Source organism: Chaetodon auriga, chromosome 4 (genome assembly GCF_051107435.1).
Source record: "Chaetodon auriga isolate fChaAug3 chromosome 4, fChaAug3.hap1, whole genome shotgun sequence".
Classification (NCBI taxonomy): Eukaryota; Metazoa; Chordata; class Actinopteri; order Chaetodontiformes; family Chaetodontidae; genus Chaetodon; species Chaetodon auriga.
Window position 1 is genome coordinate 11019081 of NC_135077.1, and position 16788 is coordinate 11035868.

Below are 16788 nucleotides of genomic sequence, written 5' to 3' on the forward strand. Positions count from 1 at the left end.
AACTAAGAGCCGGGCAAGTAAAAGGAACATGATACTAGCATGATAATGGGCTCTTTCTCAGTGCTCTGTGTTCATAATGTGCATTGTCTGTGCACGTTTGAATGGGGATCTATCTGCTTAATGTTGTATGTAGCCCACAGTCAGCCCGAGCGTAACCCTCTGTGAGCTGTCTGTCTTTCTCTGGATTCATGCATTTTCTTCCCACTTCTGACTGTGCGCTCTCTCCCAAACGCACACACCACATGCACTCGCACTAAATAAGCGCTATTGTAAAGCCATTACAATGTGAATGAGGGGCCCACCAGCTCCATTGAGACTTGTTTGAGTGAGTGTGTGTCAATGCAAGTAGGTTAGGGAGATTGATGAACTAGTCGGAAGGGAGAAGGGAACACCTAATCAAGTTAAAAACACTGTATGATTGACATGCTGTGCCAGGTTGACTGACATTCTACAGAAGTAGGCCTAATGGAGCCGATTCACATGTGGGTGAACATGCGTGAATGTGTTTTTTGAATAGTGTGTTCCCTCCCATGATAGATACCATACTTGATTATGTTAGTGCATTTCTATACCAGCTCTAGTCTAATTGTTGCTTCTACCTTGTGCCACTCATGATCCTTGAGTCCTACAACTTGTGCAAGGAGCGAGAGAGGATCAGCAAGGCGCGCCATTAACTTGCACCGGTGCGTATCCGTGTGTGACATCCCTCATTCGACTAACACCAACTAACGGGCCGTGAGCTTTTACCGGGCCCGTGATCGCTGATGCCCGAGAAAAAGGCTGTTTGTGTCAATCAAACCGCGCCCCCTCCCCTCCTTCCTTCTCCCTCTCCTTCGATCGCTCGATCGCCTCCACTTGTGTAGGCGCTCTTAAACCCGCGCATTTACGCACGGCAGTCAGTCGTTAACGTGCAGCCTGCTATCTGTGCTCCTCCGTCTACTCGCTGGCTAATCTCCACTTTCAAGAGCAGAGATTAAGAGGACAAGTGGGCATAGCGGGAGAGAGGAGAAGACAGCGGGGGAGACGACAGTAGGAGAAAGAGAGGAATGATGAAAGGGGGGAGGAGAGCTGATCATTCCGGCTGCCCGCATCTGCTGCTCTAGTGGAGGATAGAGAGATAGAGAGGAGATGGCACAACGCTTCAGCATCCAGAACACACGGGAGTGGTGCGCCACCGAGACCGGAGCCCCGGACCCACCCGAAGCAGCATCGCACTCACCGCTCTCCCGTCACGCCTCTTCCCCGCACGGCAGCGCCTCAGTCTCGGTTAGAGGTAAGTAGGCGAGTCGGCGCTCGTTCTCAACATAAACTTCAGTGGCAGGAAGCGGGATGGAAAACTCTCTGGAATCATCTGCTGTTAGTTTGAGTTCATCTTTCAGCCTGCGAAGAATCGGAGATGTTTGCTCTCGTTTTCCATAGAGATTGAACAGCATTAACGGAACAGCAGAATAGATTTTAAATTTTTTTTTTTTTTTAATTTTATTTTTTTTACCTCCAGTCTTTCTTACTGTTTTAGGCTACTGAACACCTCGATCCTTCACTGCTCATATAATTTACTTAACGTTGAGTAGATTTAAAAAAGAAATTACACTTATGAATAACGATTAATATTACGACCACTCACCAAAAAAAGAAAAAGAAAAAAAAAAGATTTTGAAGTTGTGCAGTTTGGTTTACAATTTAAATCTCAAACCTTTATGTAGCATTTCACAGAATGCATGAGACCTAACTTGTAGTCGTAGTATATTCTACATTTTTCATGCCGCATGATGCAGAGCACCATCGGGAGTTTCATTTATTAAAATGCCAGAAGAAAACTTTCATGTGAAGTCTCGTGTGTTTATCCGATTTCAGCGCCCTCCTGTGGCTCCCAGTGGAGAGGCACATGCAGAACTGTAGTAACAGGTTAAACCGCCACTCACCTACAGATGAGACGCTCACGTTTCACTTTTTCTCATTTGAAATCTCAGAGCGCCACTTTGAATCTGAATAAGACCGAGTGTGTGCTCCTTTTCTTCATATAAGAGGTATTCAACAGAATGAGTGTAGTCATTAAAATACCTATTAAAATGGCACACAAAAAAGTACTTTCTCTTCTGTGCTGGCTAAAAAGAGTTTTTTTCTTTCTCTTTTTCATTTTCTGGTGTCATATATAAAGCGTATGACGGGAGTCCCTGCTCTGTGACCTTCTCTTTGCATGTGTTCTCTAAAGGCAAGGAACAAGGAGAGAAGGATGGGGAACATGAGGAAAGACTATTGATATTCAAACAGACAGAAGGAGAGAAAGAGGGGGTGTAAAAAGATAGAGAGAGGGGGAGAGTGAGGCGTAGAGAGAGAAAGAGAAAGAGATGCTGTGGGATCTTTTCTTCTCTCTGCCTCCCGGCACATACATTAAGATGCTAATCCTGGTCTTTTTTGTCTCTTTCTATAATTCATTGCATTTTGTTCCTCTCTCTGCTCTTTTTCTCTGTCTCTCTCATTCTTGCACATTTCTCTTGCTCTCCATTTCCTCTGTACTGTCATGGGCTCCCCCCAGATTAGTGCTCCTGGCGAAAGGATTCCAACTCTAATTTTGTGGTATTTCAGATGATTAGGTTCAGAAATAGGACAGAAGTGCACAGAGTTTGGCGCAATTAGAGGAATTCTCGGTAGAGCTTTATGGGACTGATTAGTTGAACTCCCATCCACCTTCCCACATTGCCATATTAGCACACAACCAGCTGTTGTTTATTTGTGAGGACTGACTTTTGTGTTTGTGCTTTTAACTGCGGTGTCACTTTGTGTGTGTGTGTGTGTGAATACGTGCCAGAGGTTGGATAAGCCCTAAGGATGCAAGTTGTTTTCAATCAGCTCTGTAGTTACCAGCTGTGCCCTCTCACTCCCCAGGGTGGCACAACCTAGGTACACACTCACACTCACTCTAACCCGCGAGCACACACACGGAGAACTAATGCATACTATTCAACCTTGCCCAGCAAATTCACTCTTTCTTCTTTTCTCCTTGTCCCCTTTCTCTGCAGGCATTAATCATCACTTGCTCTGTCTCTGCATGTGATTCTTCCGCAAGGATTGGAAGGAGTGTACCTCGACCGCTTTTCCTCAATGAACACCTTTGTTCCCCAACATCCGGCACAGCTTCATTCTCCACCTGCCATGGTGACATGACGCACCCCTGAATGGCTTTGCTCCTTTCTCACACTCATAGACAATCTCTTGGGCTCCTCAAACCTCCCAACCTGGTGCAAACACTCTTCTAGGCTCCAGCAAACTAGAAAAGACATCTCCTCCTGCTACGCGCAACAACTCCCCAGTCCGTGATGACGGTAGCTGTGCGATTCCGTCGCCACCTGCGTAGGCTCCTGCTCCTGCTGGCCTCATGCTGTCTCCTCTCCCTCCTCCTCTCAGCTTATTTTCTGTTTACAAACTCCTCCCCCTCCATGCAGCTCGGACAGTCCCCAGAACCTGCCTGCTCCCAGCCTCTCTCCATGTCACCGTACCATCAGCTTCCATACCCGTACCCTCCCAACCCTCCTCACACACACGTCCACACCGACCCGGTAGTGCTGGTGCTGGTGGAGTCCCAGTACTCCCAGCTGGGTCAGGACATTGTGGCCATATTGGAGTCAGCACACTTCCAGTTTCGCATGGAGATCGCCTCAGGGAAGGGCGACCTTCCGCCACTGACAGAGAAAGGCCGCGGCCGGTTTTCGCTCATCATTTATGAGAATCTATTAAAGTATGCACATGCAGACACATGGAACAGACAGCTGTTGCATCAGTACTGCACTGAGTACAGAGTGGGCATCATAGGTTTCTACCGCTCCACAGAGAACTCCCCCCCACTCCTCAAACTCCGAGGCCTCCCGCTGGTGCTCAGGACCAATCAGGTGCTTTGGGACTGCTGTGTGGTGTCTAGCTCACCTCTCCTCCATCTGACCAAGCCCGGCACAGATCGCGGGCCTTTACCTGGGGAGGACTGGACTTCCTTCTCCTCCAATCACTCCACCTACCAGGCTGTGCTGCATGCACGGGCCAAGGAGGGAGCAGGGGCAGGTAGCGGCGATAATCCAGGGCCTGGCTTTAGTTTAGGTCTCCAAGCCACTGTGGTACAGGACATGGGACTCTATGATGGGGTGAGGAGGGTACTATTTGGCCAGGGACTCGGCTACTGGCTCCACAGACTCATCCTGGTGGATGCCATCTCCTACCTCACAGACAGGAAGTTTACTTTGGGTCTGGACCGGCACGTACTGGTGGATATAGATGACATATTCGTGGGGAAGGAAGGGACACGCATGAATGCCAAGGATGTGAAGGTATTGAGGGTGATGGGTGTGTGGTAACGTACATTAGAGAGAGAAAATAAGGAATGTTTAATCATTGCCATGTAAGTCTGCAGACACCTTAGCAAAAGATTTTACCTGGAGTGTATTTCTGAGGATTTTAGCTCGAGCACGGGTGCATGAAGGGGCAATTTTTGAAAGCTCATGTATGTGTGCTTTTGTGAGCATGCGCTAATGTCTGTGTGTGTTGTTTGCCAAGTGCATATGTGTTGGGGTACAGCGAGAGGGTGTTTGTCTCAAATGGAGGTTTAGCCAGAAGTAAAGAGGCCATTTAAGGGAACAAAGACGTGGAGTGTAAGAGAGAAAGAGGAGAGATGAGAGAGAGAAAGAGGGGTAGTGAATGAGCCAGTGAAAAGATGAATGGCACTTATTCCTCTTTTCCCACGTTCCTCCTCTAAGGGAAACTAAAGGAGAGTCAGCCATGCAGCCCGCCTCTCAAGACAGCTATTGTTTCAATACACACGCTTGCATGAGCAAACACACACACACACACACACACACACACACACACCTCCACAGATACACACTCGCAGGCATATAAACCCTAATTTATGTATATTTTAAAAAAGAGGGGAAAAAGTGTGGATAAAACACTTCTGCATGAGGAATTTTGTTTGAAATCAGTGCTCACATCCTCCCACTTTGTCCTCACTCAGGGCCATTCAAGAGAAGCAAATTGTGTTTGGTGGGTAGTTCTGTGTGTGTATGTGTGTTTGGGGAGGGAGGGGGGCAGGTGAGATTCTGCAGTGATGTGCATGTGCTCAACCCAGAGGCATCTGCCCGTCTCACTGCAGCCACAGGATACACATGATAGGGAAGTGTGTGTGTGTGTGTGTGTGTGTGTGTGTGTGTGTGTGTGTGTGTGTGTGTGTGTGTGTGTGTGTTTGTGCATGGGTGTTTTTCTGAATCACTACTTTAGATTAGAATGTCACTTTCCGTCAATGGCTGACACCTGTCCTGTCAGGCAGTGAAAAAAAAACCAGCCACCTGTCTGTGGCTGAAACACGGGAAGGAGATGAGAGGACTGGGGCGGCTGAGAAAACAGGAGGGCAGTGGGTGGTGAAGTGGAGAGGAATTCCACCCTTGAATATAAAAAAGATGCTTGTATCCAAAAGGGATAAAAGCGTGCATATTCACACACAGACACACATAGTATTGCACACACATACCCGTGAACATACACGATCACAAAATGAACACACAAGCACTCTCTAGTTTGAGTTTTCATTTTAAGTCTGCCTGACTCTTCAGCTTTGTAGCATAAATATACATGAGGATGAACTAGTGCCATAACAGAAGGACAGGGAGATGGGGATGGAGGAAGAGGTGGAGAGAGGGAGATGGAGAGATAGAGAGAGAGAGGGGAAGAAAAAGAGAGGGCAATGCCATTTGAAACATTCACATTTCTCCTCTCTCCTTCAGGATAGCTGGCAATCACAGTGAGGAAGAGCAGAGGAAAAAAGAGTTGGAGGGAGGGAGGGGTAGGTGGAGTATGGCGCCTAGGGGGAGAGCTAGCAGCTAACTTTGCGATTTCAGAGAAACAAAATGCTGAAGGGAAATGGGGAAGCAGAGGAGGGAAGTTAGAGGAGTGGGGATATGGTGATTTGTAGCAGTCCTCCCCTCAGAGAAGGAGAGCCTCAGGTAGAGTTTTCTGATTACGCTCAGGCTTATTTTAAGTGACAAGTGTGTATGCACATGCACGCCATGTGTGTTCATAATTGCGGACGCCAACCATTTTATGTCACTGTCATCTTTTCTAAATGCCACGTATCTTTGATTAGTAAATGGTTAGTTTTCAGATGGGCCCATAAATGGAAAAATTTCCCTTCTTAGCGAAGTGTCATTGAAAAGCTGTTGAAAGGATGACTCACATTAGACGGCCATGTGTCAAATATACATTAAGAGTCGGGTGAAGGTGACGGCTGAAAAGATTCTCTAGTTTATTTAAAAAGCAAGGATGAATGCTTGTGGAGTCCAACGAATTATTTAAGCATGGCAGGAAGATGTATGGAGAAATGTATAAGTTGAGGCTGTGCAGAATCGATTGACAATGGCTTTAAGGAGTAAAATGACATCAAATGGAATAAATTCAGTTGGGTAGAACTGGTGTGCATAATCACATTATAGCCCAGGTTTATCCCCAAAAATCTACATGCATGTTCAGTGTTATGTGATATCATCCCGATGTCATCAGGACATCTAAGAATGTTTCATTCTAAATATTGTGGCGCTGCAATTAGCAAATATCAGTACGAGATGCCACAGAACAGATGTGAATGACGATGAAGTTAATGTGAATCCTCTCATCCCCATGGTGCTTTAGAGACAGCTTGTATGTAACACGACATCAAAGTATGTAACAGGATGTGTTATTGACCAATTAGTAGGACAAGGCGTTTGCAGTGCCAATGTTTGAAATCCCTTCTTACCTCTGTAAAGCCAACATTCAATCTCCTGTTCTCCCCGCGAGAAGAAGGGAGAGGAGTGAGACAGAGAGAAGCCAATTAAAATGCCTCCCTCCTTCTCTCTGCACTCTTCATTAGTCTCACCCCACGAGTTCATCTGGTGACAAACAATACCTACACCCCCCCCTCCACGTCGGCCCTCCCCCGTCCGCACACACACACTCACGCACACTGCTGTATTTCCTCTGTTAAAATGATTCACAGGGAGGCACCCCACAGATGACATTTCTCAAAATGAGGGATGATGCCAGTCAAAAACTCCCGTCAATGATACGCATGTGCCCATGTTTGCATTATTTAATTCATGCGTGTAGGTTTTCTCCTGTTGTCTGCCTTGGAGTGCTCGTTAGGGAGGTGTTCGATTCTCATCTTCACATCCCTCTTTATCACATCCTTCTTTCCTCCCTCCTCCTGCCCCACGCACCCCCTTCCTCGCCCGAATCATTGATCACTATCTGCAGACTATTTGTATTCCTCCCTAAACCTCTCAACTCGTTCTCACTTTTTTCCTCCCCAAGGTGTTTTCTGATGCCGTGTCATCTAAGTTGAGAGGACACACACGCACATGTGAACGCACATACTGTTCAAGCCAAGACGCACACTCTCTTTGCACATAGGGCTGCATTTACTTTAACTGATTAGAGATTTGGCATTTTTATGTATCCAAAGGAAGGTAGTGGCACAGTGATATGCACAGTCAGCTCACATCAACTCAGAACCTTTCTGTGTAGCTGTGCTTTGTGCAAAATGTCCGCATATTTGTATGAGTGCAAGTTAGATTATTCAGTGATGGTCTGCTGGAAATTACCTGCGTTTTGCCCATTTCAGGCTGTGGCAGTCAGTCTCTTGTACCCCTGAAAAGAAATAGTGGGCCAAATAAGATTAAAACATGTGCTTCCAAACACCCAGGGGGGCAGTTTTTGTCAAATAATTGCTATTTTCATGTGGCCCAATAGCCCTAAAATGTTATTTCTCCTTTATGGGTAGGAAGCCTGTTTCCAGCTAGAAGATAGTTATTCTACCTATGACTGCATTCATTGCACTGAGGAATGTGTGACTGGGGTGAGATTTGAAATAAAGACTATAGATATCTGGGCTAAAGTGTTTTTTCATGTCTTCATGATCACTTTGGTCTGGCAGTGACCTAAAATTGAAAGCAAGACAAAAAGTGGAATTTAACAAAAGGGGTAAAATTCAGACTTCATTGAAGATTGTTGGCTCCGCAGTCTGGAATTTATTGTGCAGTCCTACTTAGAGTTCACCTTAATTAAGAATGATGCCTATTTGCAGCGTAAGTCAATTAAACAGAGCTCATTTCATACCTGTGTATTACTTTGCCAAATTCTGACACAACTAATGAAGAAAAGACATAAACTGCGGCGAAAACATTTGAAAACCAGTGGATGGAGACAAGAAAATGGGAGAAAAGGAGACTTTTATTGCTACAAGAGGCACACAGATTTGTTTTTCTTAATTTGTCAGACGACATCCTCCATTTAACACATAGCAAATGCTGACACCCTTGCTAAAGAACCTTAGGTGTCAGACCTTAATGGTTCTTAAAATGACAAAGTTGCAGGTGAGAAAGGGAGAAAAGGAGATGACATAGAAGACAGCAGAGAGGAACAGGATACTGCTTCCAGCGTGATGCTTCCCGACATCTGTTCTCATTCTCCCCCCTGTTCTGGACAAGTGAAATTATCACAGTCAGCCCTGCAGGGAAGGAGAAGTTTTACAGTTGCAGAAAGAACAGACGCTATCACATGTTTATGAATAGGGGAGTTTCATTTTTATTATATACCATACGGTACAGAAAAAGACAGCCATCGCTGTGTCATTGTAATGGCGACGCCTTTCAACAAGCAAATTATCTTAGTAAGTTTTTTTTTTGTTTAATTAAGTATTTTTGTTAGTGCTCTTGTTTTTACTCCAGATTCACTGTGAGAGTGTGGCTGTGTGCCATGCATTTTCCTCCACAAAATGAGGCAGGTTTTGCGGTCACAGCAATCACTGAAACTCAAAATCCTTGAGGGGCTGCCAAGTAGAATTTAGTGTAAGTATAGCGATGCCAAAGCAATCACAAGTACCTTGGATCCGTAAATGCAAGTGAATAGATGATTTTGTAAAATGCTCCAATATGAAAAGCTACACAGACTTGAAATCTGACAAGCGAGACTGGAAGTGAGACAGAGAAGGGAAGAGTAAGCAAAAGGAAGACTGGCATTAACTGGTGAAGCGCTCTTCCTGCTCATCAAATAGAGATGCCTGACCCAGTTAAATTTGCTGGTCTAGTGTTCACATTACATGCACAGCTTCACATAGACGCAAACACATGCACTCATGGAGATGAGTCAAGAACTTTGACCTGCTTTTGCACAAAAATGAAACCCCACAAATGTGTCTACTTTTCTCATTCCTCTCGAGCCGCCTTTAAATCTGTTTGCAAATAAGTTATTTTATAATTACTTTTGTTATTTTTGATCTCCCAGCCAGGCTTATGGCTGCTAAAAGAAAAAAAAAAAAAAAAGAAACAGTGCAAAGGCGAGAATGACAGAATGGGTGTATGGTGGAGAGGTGGTTGGTGTAAAGGGTTTGTGAAAGGCAGTGAATGCCAGCTGTCCAGATGCCTGTCTCCCATCTGTTTGAACCCCAACATCTAGCTGGCACTTCTTCCAGTGCTTACCACACACACACACACGCAAGAACACACAAACACGCACACCCGCTGTCGCTCCCACATACACAGCAGCAAACTGGCATTGCTTCTGACACTAGCAGTGCTCGGCAGCTGTGGGATTGGGCACAGAAATGAGGGCTATCGCTAACCGCTAATCACAGTGTGTGTGTTTACCTTCATCAATAGGATTGTCAAGATCTCTCATAGTCCCACCTCCTGCTAATCCAAATCCCCTCTTCTTTCTTATGAAGTATCTCTTATGGCCTATTTTAAAACCATCTCCAGCTTTGAGCTCTGTATCCAGTGGACAGATTGGCTCCATATTGCTCAAAGCCCTCCATTCTCCCAGATCTGCTGCCGTTACCCTCAGAAAAACAGCAGGAGGGGACTTCACTGTCCCTCAGAGCCAGAGTTAGGGTTTTGTCATATGCTCAGTGTCCTGTTTCCTTTTGATTGCAGGGTATAGCTTGTACCCACAGTTCTGCGTCCTTGTGATGATATACAGTAGAACAGGTTTTTAGTTTCAGTTTAACTGCCACAGTCCTCCAGCACGTTGTTTTTGGTTCGCTGAGGTGTTAACAAAACTTCCTGTTACTGTTACTGTGGTTGCTCTATCCTGATGTGGTCGCGATATGAATATTTTACCAATAATGTGCAGATTTCAAAACTGTATTATTGGCTATGACACACAACTGGCAAACAGATCTTATCCCCATTGTCTGGAGAACACACACTGAGCCCACCAAAATAAAAATGTTGTAAACGCAGGGAGGTTAGGTTGCTATGAAATTCACAAAGGCCCATAAGCTTGCTTCTTCAGAAATGTTTGTTGGATGGTTGAATAGTTTCAGGAAATCCCCTCCCCCGACACCTTTCTGACGTTGGATTAGGGGGGGCCACGTCCGACCCTTCATGTAACTTTCTGAAAACCGTCAATCCAGTTGACACCCACTTTATGCTGTGGTTGCTGTGCTGAGGTGAGAAAGGAAGCAGGACTTCAAGTTCTCTCTCGTGCTCTATTTTATCATCCTTTACGCAATTATTTCAGTTTTCATGTCAACAACCAAGCACAACACTATGAACACCGTCCAAGAGACACTGTCTGAAAATGTGTGCTCAAGCATTGTCGGACCGTAACTGCAGTACAAGAAGTGCTCGATAAGATGATGCAAAAGAAGATACTAAAGAAAAATGTGCTCATAATACAGAGTGTATGTGGTTATATCCTGTCGTTTAGACTGTCTTGAAAGGTAATAATTAGACTAAAAAAATAATAATAAAATAATAAAAGGGCTAAAACATGCAACAGCACCTGCACAGTTGATTGTGACTCTGAGTCAGTGGCGCATCACGACAATGTCCTGCGTGGCTCTTCTCTGTTCTGCTATGGATGTTAGGTGGCAGACCACAAATGAGGTGTTTAAACTAATATACCGCACATTTGGACACACACCTCCGCCAACCCTCACAGATACCAACACATGTGTTAATAATGCATTTCAACCAAGTGCATCAGGGAGCGTATATTGAGTTACAATGCAAAGCACTCAGCTACAAACTTAATTTGATTCCGAAGTCTTTGCATCCTCGCATGTTTGCCTGTGTGTGGCATGGCAAACACGTGTGTGTGTGTGTGTGTGTGTGTGTGTGTGTGTGTGTGTGTAAGATGTAGAGGATGTCATAGGAGAGAAGACAGGGGATCAGATTAGGGAGCTGTGCACATCTGTCAGCATGTAGCCATCTTCAACACCATTAGATTAGAGTTAATGAAGATGCTCTGTGCATGTGCCTGTATATTTGTTAGTTTGGGACACACACATACACACTGAGGGAGAGAGGGTGAAAAGAGAGAGAGAGAGAGAAACTGCCTGGAACGGATTCCTTGCTCTGACATCAGCTGCTCAGGTCTCGTAAATCAGGAACGGTTCCTGGGGATCGATTAAAAGCAGCATGACAAAGATTGGTAATAGAGATGTGGCATGTGGCCCAACAGAAAGACTCAGGCAGACTGAAATATACGGAGAATAACAGTATAAGAGTTTCATAAATAAACAAAATATTTGTGTGGGAGCAGATTGCAAAAAGTGCAACCGTGGCAAGGAGATGGGGTGGGAGAGTGCAAGAGAGAGCGAGGGGAGAGAGTTATAGAAAGGGAGAGAGAGCGATCTTTCCTCCATGCTGCTTCAGCCTTCCTTTCAAATTAGAACAGTCCCGTCTCCTGAGAATGTGACATTTTCACGGAGCAGGCGAGGGAGAGATGGAGGTTGAGAGAAGGGTGGGGTGTGGGTGGTGGAAGACAAATGGGGAAGGGGGGCAGAGCGGCGACTGCAGGTTCTCAGAAGCAGTAAGAATAGAGGGAGAATAAGAAGGAGAGGAGGCAGCAGTAGAGTGGGGGGGGGGTGATGCAGGGTTTCACTTGGTAATGTTAGGGATGGATGGAGAGAGTGATGAGAAGGGAGGAGTGTGTGCGGGGGTTATTAGTCCACCCTCCAGAGGCTACTAATGCACTGACCTTCATTAACTCGCATTACTGTCGGTGTGTGTGACTGTGTGCGCGAGAGTGCAACTCTCTTTAGTTAACACTCATTACAGAGTCTTTGTTTAAAGGCCAGTAAACTAATGAAGTCATTAAATAAGTGGAGAAAATCCTGATCCTCAAGTATTGGAACCAGAGACTGAGGTAACTGTAAGGACAGGAGCAGCCACCGGAACACTTAAACAGAATAACAATGGAGCGAAATAATGAAACACAGCGTGACAGCATGAGTTCAATTAAGAGCAGAATCAGGAAGATCAGGTGTTTATCTGTGTGCACCTGATATACTGTGTGCTGTCTGAGCAGTTAGGGGATGGATGTGTTTCTGTCACTAATATTCTTTCCATCCATCCATCCATCCATCCATCCATCCATCCATCCATCCGCAGGCTCTCCTTGACACTCAGAGACAGCTGCGTTCTCAGATCTCCAACTTCACCTTCAACCTGGGCTTCTCTGGCAAGTTCTACCACACAGGTGTGTTCTGTTTATGTTTTCCATATGTACCATACCAGTGCCAGACCTGCATAGTGCCTATATGAAATAGAAATCTGAATATAATATTTTTAAAAATGTCTGCGAAAAAGGTGTTTTCTATCATTTGGACTGTATGAATGATTCATTGCTTCATTCATTTCAGTGGGTTTTTATGTAGATGCTTGAAATGTCAGTTGTTAAAATGGTGCAGGTTAAGGTTCTTGGATAAAATAGTTTGCCTTCAATAAAGCTATCCACCGGTTTCAATTTGAGCTTATTGCATATGGTAATTTTATGTAAAAATCAGTTTTCATTTTTACTTTTGCTTCGCCGTTCGACATTAAGACATCTTTTTTTCTTTTAATTCTCCAACGGTCGTGCACTGACCTTGTGGAGCTCAACATCCTAAACCGTTATTGGGTCTAATGATGAAGGATGAAACAAATCTTTTAAGTGGAAATGTTCACATTAACATTTGTTTACACCTAGCACAATCCATCAATTGAAAAGTGTATTTAGATGCTACCCAGTGTTCGTCTGAGTCAATAAAAAAAAAATGTATTATCATAATGTGGAAGTCTAAATAGCACACTTCTTTTACTACAGTAAGCAGTTAAGACAATATGTGCCTCATTTATTTGAAACATGGCACTGAAACTGCGTAAAAAGTAGACATAATGTTTCACAGTTCAAGTGAGAACCATTCGTATTTATAATGCAGATTTCTGTTGAAAGCATGTAAGTATATAACAGGTAGTACGAATGCATCTGTCAGCTGACTCTTTACACTTTGATTAAATGAATAACCATGACTTTATTAGTGAGGTCATGTATTTGTGTTAAATAGATGTTCATTTAAGATTAAAGCAGAGGCAGAAATTCTTTCATTTGTGTCGTGCATTGCAGTAAATCATATTAGTATTTTTACATAAATATATGTGAATATATATGTGAATAAGCTACATAAAGATGAAAGAAAAGTCAGCCCTGAAGAAACTTTATTAAAGAAAGGATGAATTTGCTGCACAGTTGTACAGTGTTAGCGGGAGTAATCAGTTGCTGTAGCTTGTAGTGTGTATATAAGTCAACCTGTTCATCATTAAAAAAAAAAAAAATAGATCAAATTATTTCACGCTACCTCCAGATTTTGAGATACGGGTTAATATTTATACAGGCACATTTGTGAGGCGATGACATACTGCTGCGCATTCTAAGCTCTGTTACGGTTCCAAGGACAGGTTTTATTGATTTTCTAGTTAAAGTGTCTAAATCTGCAGCGAGAGAACAAAGGAGAAGGTTACAATAGAAAAGCAAAATAGAGGTGAGACTGAACGCAATTATAATTAGAAGAAATGTGATACAGAGTAGAACATATTACCATAGCATCTGTTATTGTTACGGCATCACTTTTCATCACCATGGTATCAGTCCGCCACCTTATTTAGCAGCACAACCGTAAAACAACCGAGTCGCTTGATGATGTTCTCTCATCTCATACCACAAAAAGTTGTATATAGCAGCACTTCACACATGCTTTTTCTTGTCCTTTTGCCCTTGCCTATGTGTGCGTTTATATGTGTGTGTGTTTGTGTGTGTGTTTGTGTGTGCAGGCACGGTTGAGGAGGATGAAGGAGACGATTTGCTGCTGAAGTACGTGCATGAGTTCTGGTGGTTCCCCCACATGTGGAGCCACATGCAGCCTCACCTCTTCCACAACGAGTCCTCACTGCTGGAGCAGATGGTCCTCAACAAGGAGTTCGCGCTGGTGAGACGTGCGCACGCACACACACCTCCTTGCAGCTGCCTATTTCACTGTTGCTTCCTTCTTGTGTGTCCTTTTAATCACGCTCGCTCCCCATGATCGCGTATTCTTCAAGGACGTCTGTTGCTGTTAGTGACTGTTATTTCCTTGACATGGCAGATTACAGACATGATGTTCGCGGGCCGACGTGCTGGAACTGTTTTCACCGACTTCACTCTGAATATAGAGGATACACGCTACGTGACATACAGTACATGTTTTATAGGAAACATGATAGCAGCCTTCATTACATTCACTTGAAACATTTTTCTGCAGCCCAGGAAGTGTGACCAAAAGGATGTAAACAAGGGAATCTGTTTCATTTGTCCTCAGTGTTTCCACAAGCCAATACTATAGGGAAAAGAACCTGAAAGATATTGACTGTGAATGTTTTGCTGATTGGTATAATTTAAATTTGTCCTTGTTGTGTTGATATAAAACATAATCAGGGTGGAGTAACACGTCCTGCAGAAAATACTCGTTAATGCCAATTAGTTGCATAATAACATATGTTTTAAGAGGCAGGGTCCAGAGCGCAGAAGAAGAATAGTCGTACATCCGTCATAAGCAATAAGGCTGCTTTTACTAAATGATGTACTCATTTTCTTAAAACAAACAAAATGTAATACCGCAGGTGGGGAGTGATGCACTTATTTTGATGGGCACACCTGAGCCCTGTTTGATGTCTCCTGTTTAATCTGAAGTCCACAAGGTCGAGTGCTTTTGTTGCTCTGCGCTGCCTTGTTTTCCTGTGTTAGTTTGTGTGTGTGTGTGTGAGTGAGTGGAGATGATTTGTGTGACCGCACCGGAGTGTTGTGTCGAACATACAGTACAGTTTGGTTGGTGGGGGTTGGGGGTTGCTGGTTCGTGTTGTTGAAGGTGAACATGATCATAAAGTGTGATCCCTAACATCAACTGTACACACACATGCATACTCCACTCCCTCATCCCCTGACTGCTGATGCTTAGCTTTGACAATGTGTGTAGGTGTGTGTCAGAGCGAAGGACAACACCATCAGTCTGCGAGATGCACCCAGCAACCATCCACCCCCACACTCCCACACATACACATGCTTGCGCAAAATATATATATTTTTAATTTCCAACCCGAAGGCCAGCATCGTAACAAACACAAACCCTCTTCTGCAAGGTCAGACTGTCGGGCCCTGTGTGTTTATGTACTACCGTGCCCTTTGTCAGAGTTGTAAATACATTACAACGTCTATGTTGATGTATATAACCCTCACATACGTGTCCCTCCACCTCCAGGAACACAACATCCCAGTGGACATGGGCTACGCCGTGGCCCCTCACCACTCAGGTGTCTACCCGGTTCACCTGCAGCTGTACAAGGCTTGGAGACGCGTGTGGAACATCCAGGTCACCAGCACTGAAGAGTACCCCCACCTCAAACCTGCTCGCTACCGCAAGGGCTTCATCCACAACAACATCATGGTGAGAAGACGGCATTGTTCATCACATGTCTGCAAAAAGCTTCTGGTGTGCATCGCCGCATGCACGCACACACATGGAAATGTCCTCATCCACATGCGCGTCCATAAATGCACTTTGATCAATTGACATGTTTTTGCACATCTATGAAACCTGGTTTGCACATTAACAACTAACAGCTGGATATTCATTAATGAGCTTTTTTTTTTTTGTTCAGCTGAAAGCCCAAAATGGTGCCACAGGTCTCAAATATATTTTTCAGGCAAACATATCTGATTATTTCTTTTTTGCTGCTTTGTTGTTTGGAATTGTTCCCTGCTTTCTTATGTTCTGTAGGGCTAGATGTAGTAATAATTTAACGAATTTTTCCACAGCTGCTAGTCGTGCGTAGATTCAAGTCGGTGTATAAAATATGTTGGCCGGGCAGTCGCAAAGGGAAGATGTGTTTGTCTGACAAAAACAGGTCAGTCAGGTTAGTCAGACAAACACGATAAACATCACAACAAAGTGCGTCTTTGAAGAATTCCCGTCTGTTACCAGGCGCCTCTCTTCACACAGCACGATTGATCATGCAGAAGTCAGGAATCAAACCTAACACTCAAAGTAACGTAGTGTCCTTGCCCACCAGCAGGAGAAACGATTTGCTTAATTCTTCTGACTGAAATTAAACCCGTGAATTGTAAATTCTCGGAGCAACTAAATCAAAGCGAGCGTAAACGCAGAATGATTTAGTCGCAGGAGTCCGTTCGGCTGTGTTGTTTCGCCGCTCTGTTCTTTTATCTTACTTTGAAAAACTGTTTTTCTCGACTGTCTCCGTGTTTAAATAAGTGCTTGCTGAATAGTAAACTGTGTGCTGATTGTTTCTTGCGGTCTTAAACAGAAAATCAATGGTGCTGTGCGTGGTGTGTAACCTCTGCGCGCGCGCGTGTGTGATATGAATTCTTTGACCTCGTCTCACCGCAGCATGCTCAGCTCCATGTTGATTCAATATTTAATGGCTTCCCAATGCGGCTAAAGGGGTGAGCTTTACTGTGTGT

The 16788-nt window shown here is 44.4% G+C and overlaps 1 protein-coding gene across 2 annotated transcripts in view; it reads left to right on the forward strand.

Annotated features, from left to right (window-relative positions):
• Positions 1-879: 879 nt before the first annotated feature.
• ndst3 (N-deacetylase/N-sulfotransferase (heparan glucosaminyl) 3) overlaps positions 880-16788 on the forward strand; it is a 41309-nt gene continuing 25400 nt past the window's right edge. Inside the window, exons 1-5 of one of the 2 annotated variants that reach the window (XM_076728349.1) lie at positions 880-1273; positions 3021-4316; positions 12411-12498; positions 14109-14263; positions 15569-15754. In XM_076728349.1, coding sequence (XP_076584464.1) covers positions 3318-4316; positions 12411-12498; positions 14109-14263; positions 15569-15754 — 1428 coding nt within the window. In that variant the 5' untranslated portion in view covers positions 880-1273; positions 3021-3317. Of the gene's footprint in view, positions 1274-3020; positions 4317-12410; positions 12499-14108; positions 14264-15568; positions 15755-16788 lie in introns of those variants that run through there. The other variant, XM_076728348.1, reaches the window with a different exon arrangement.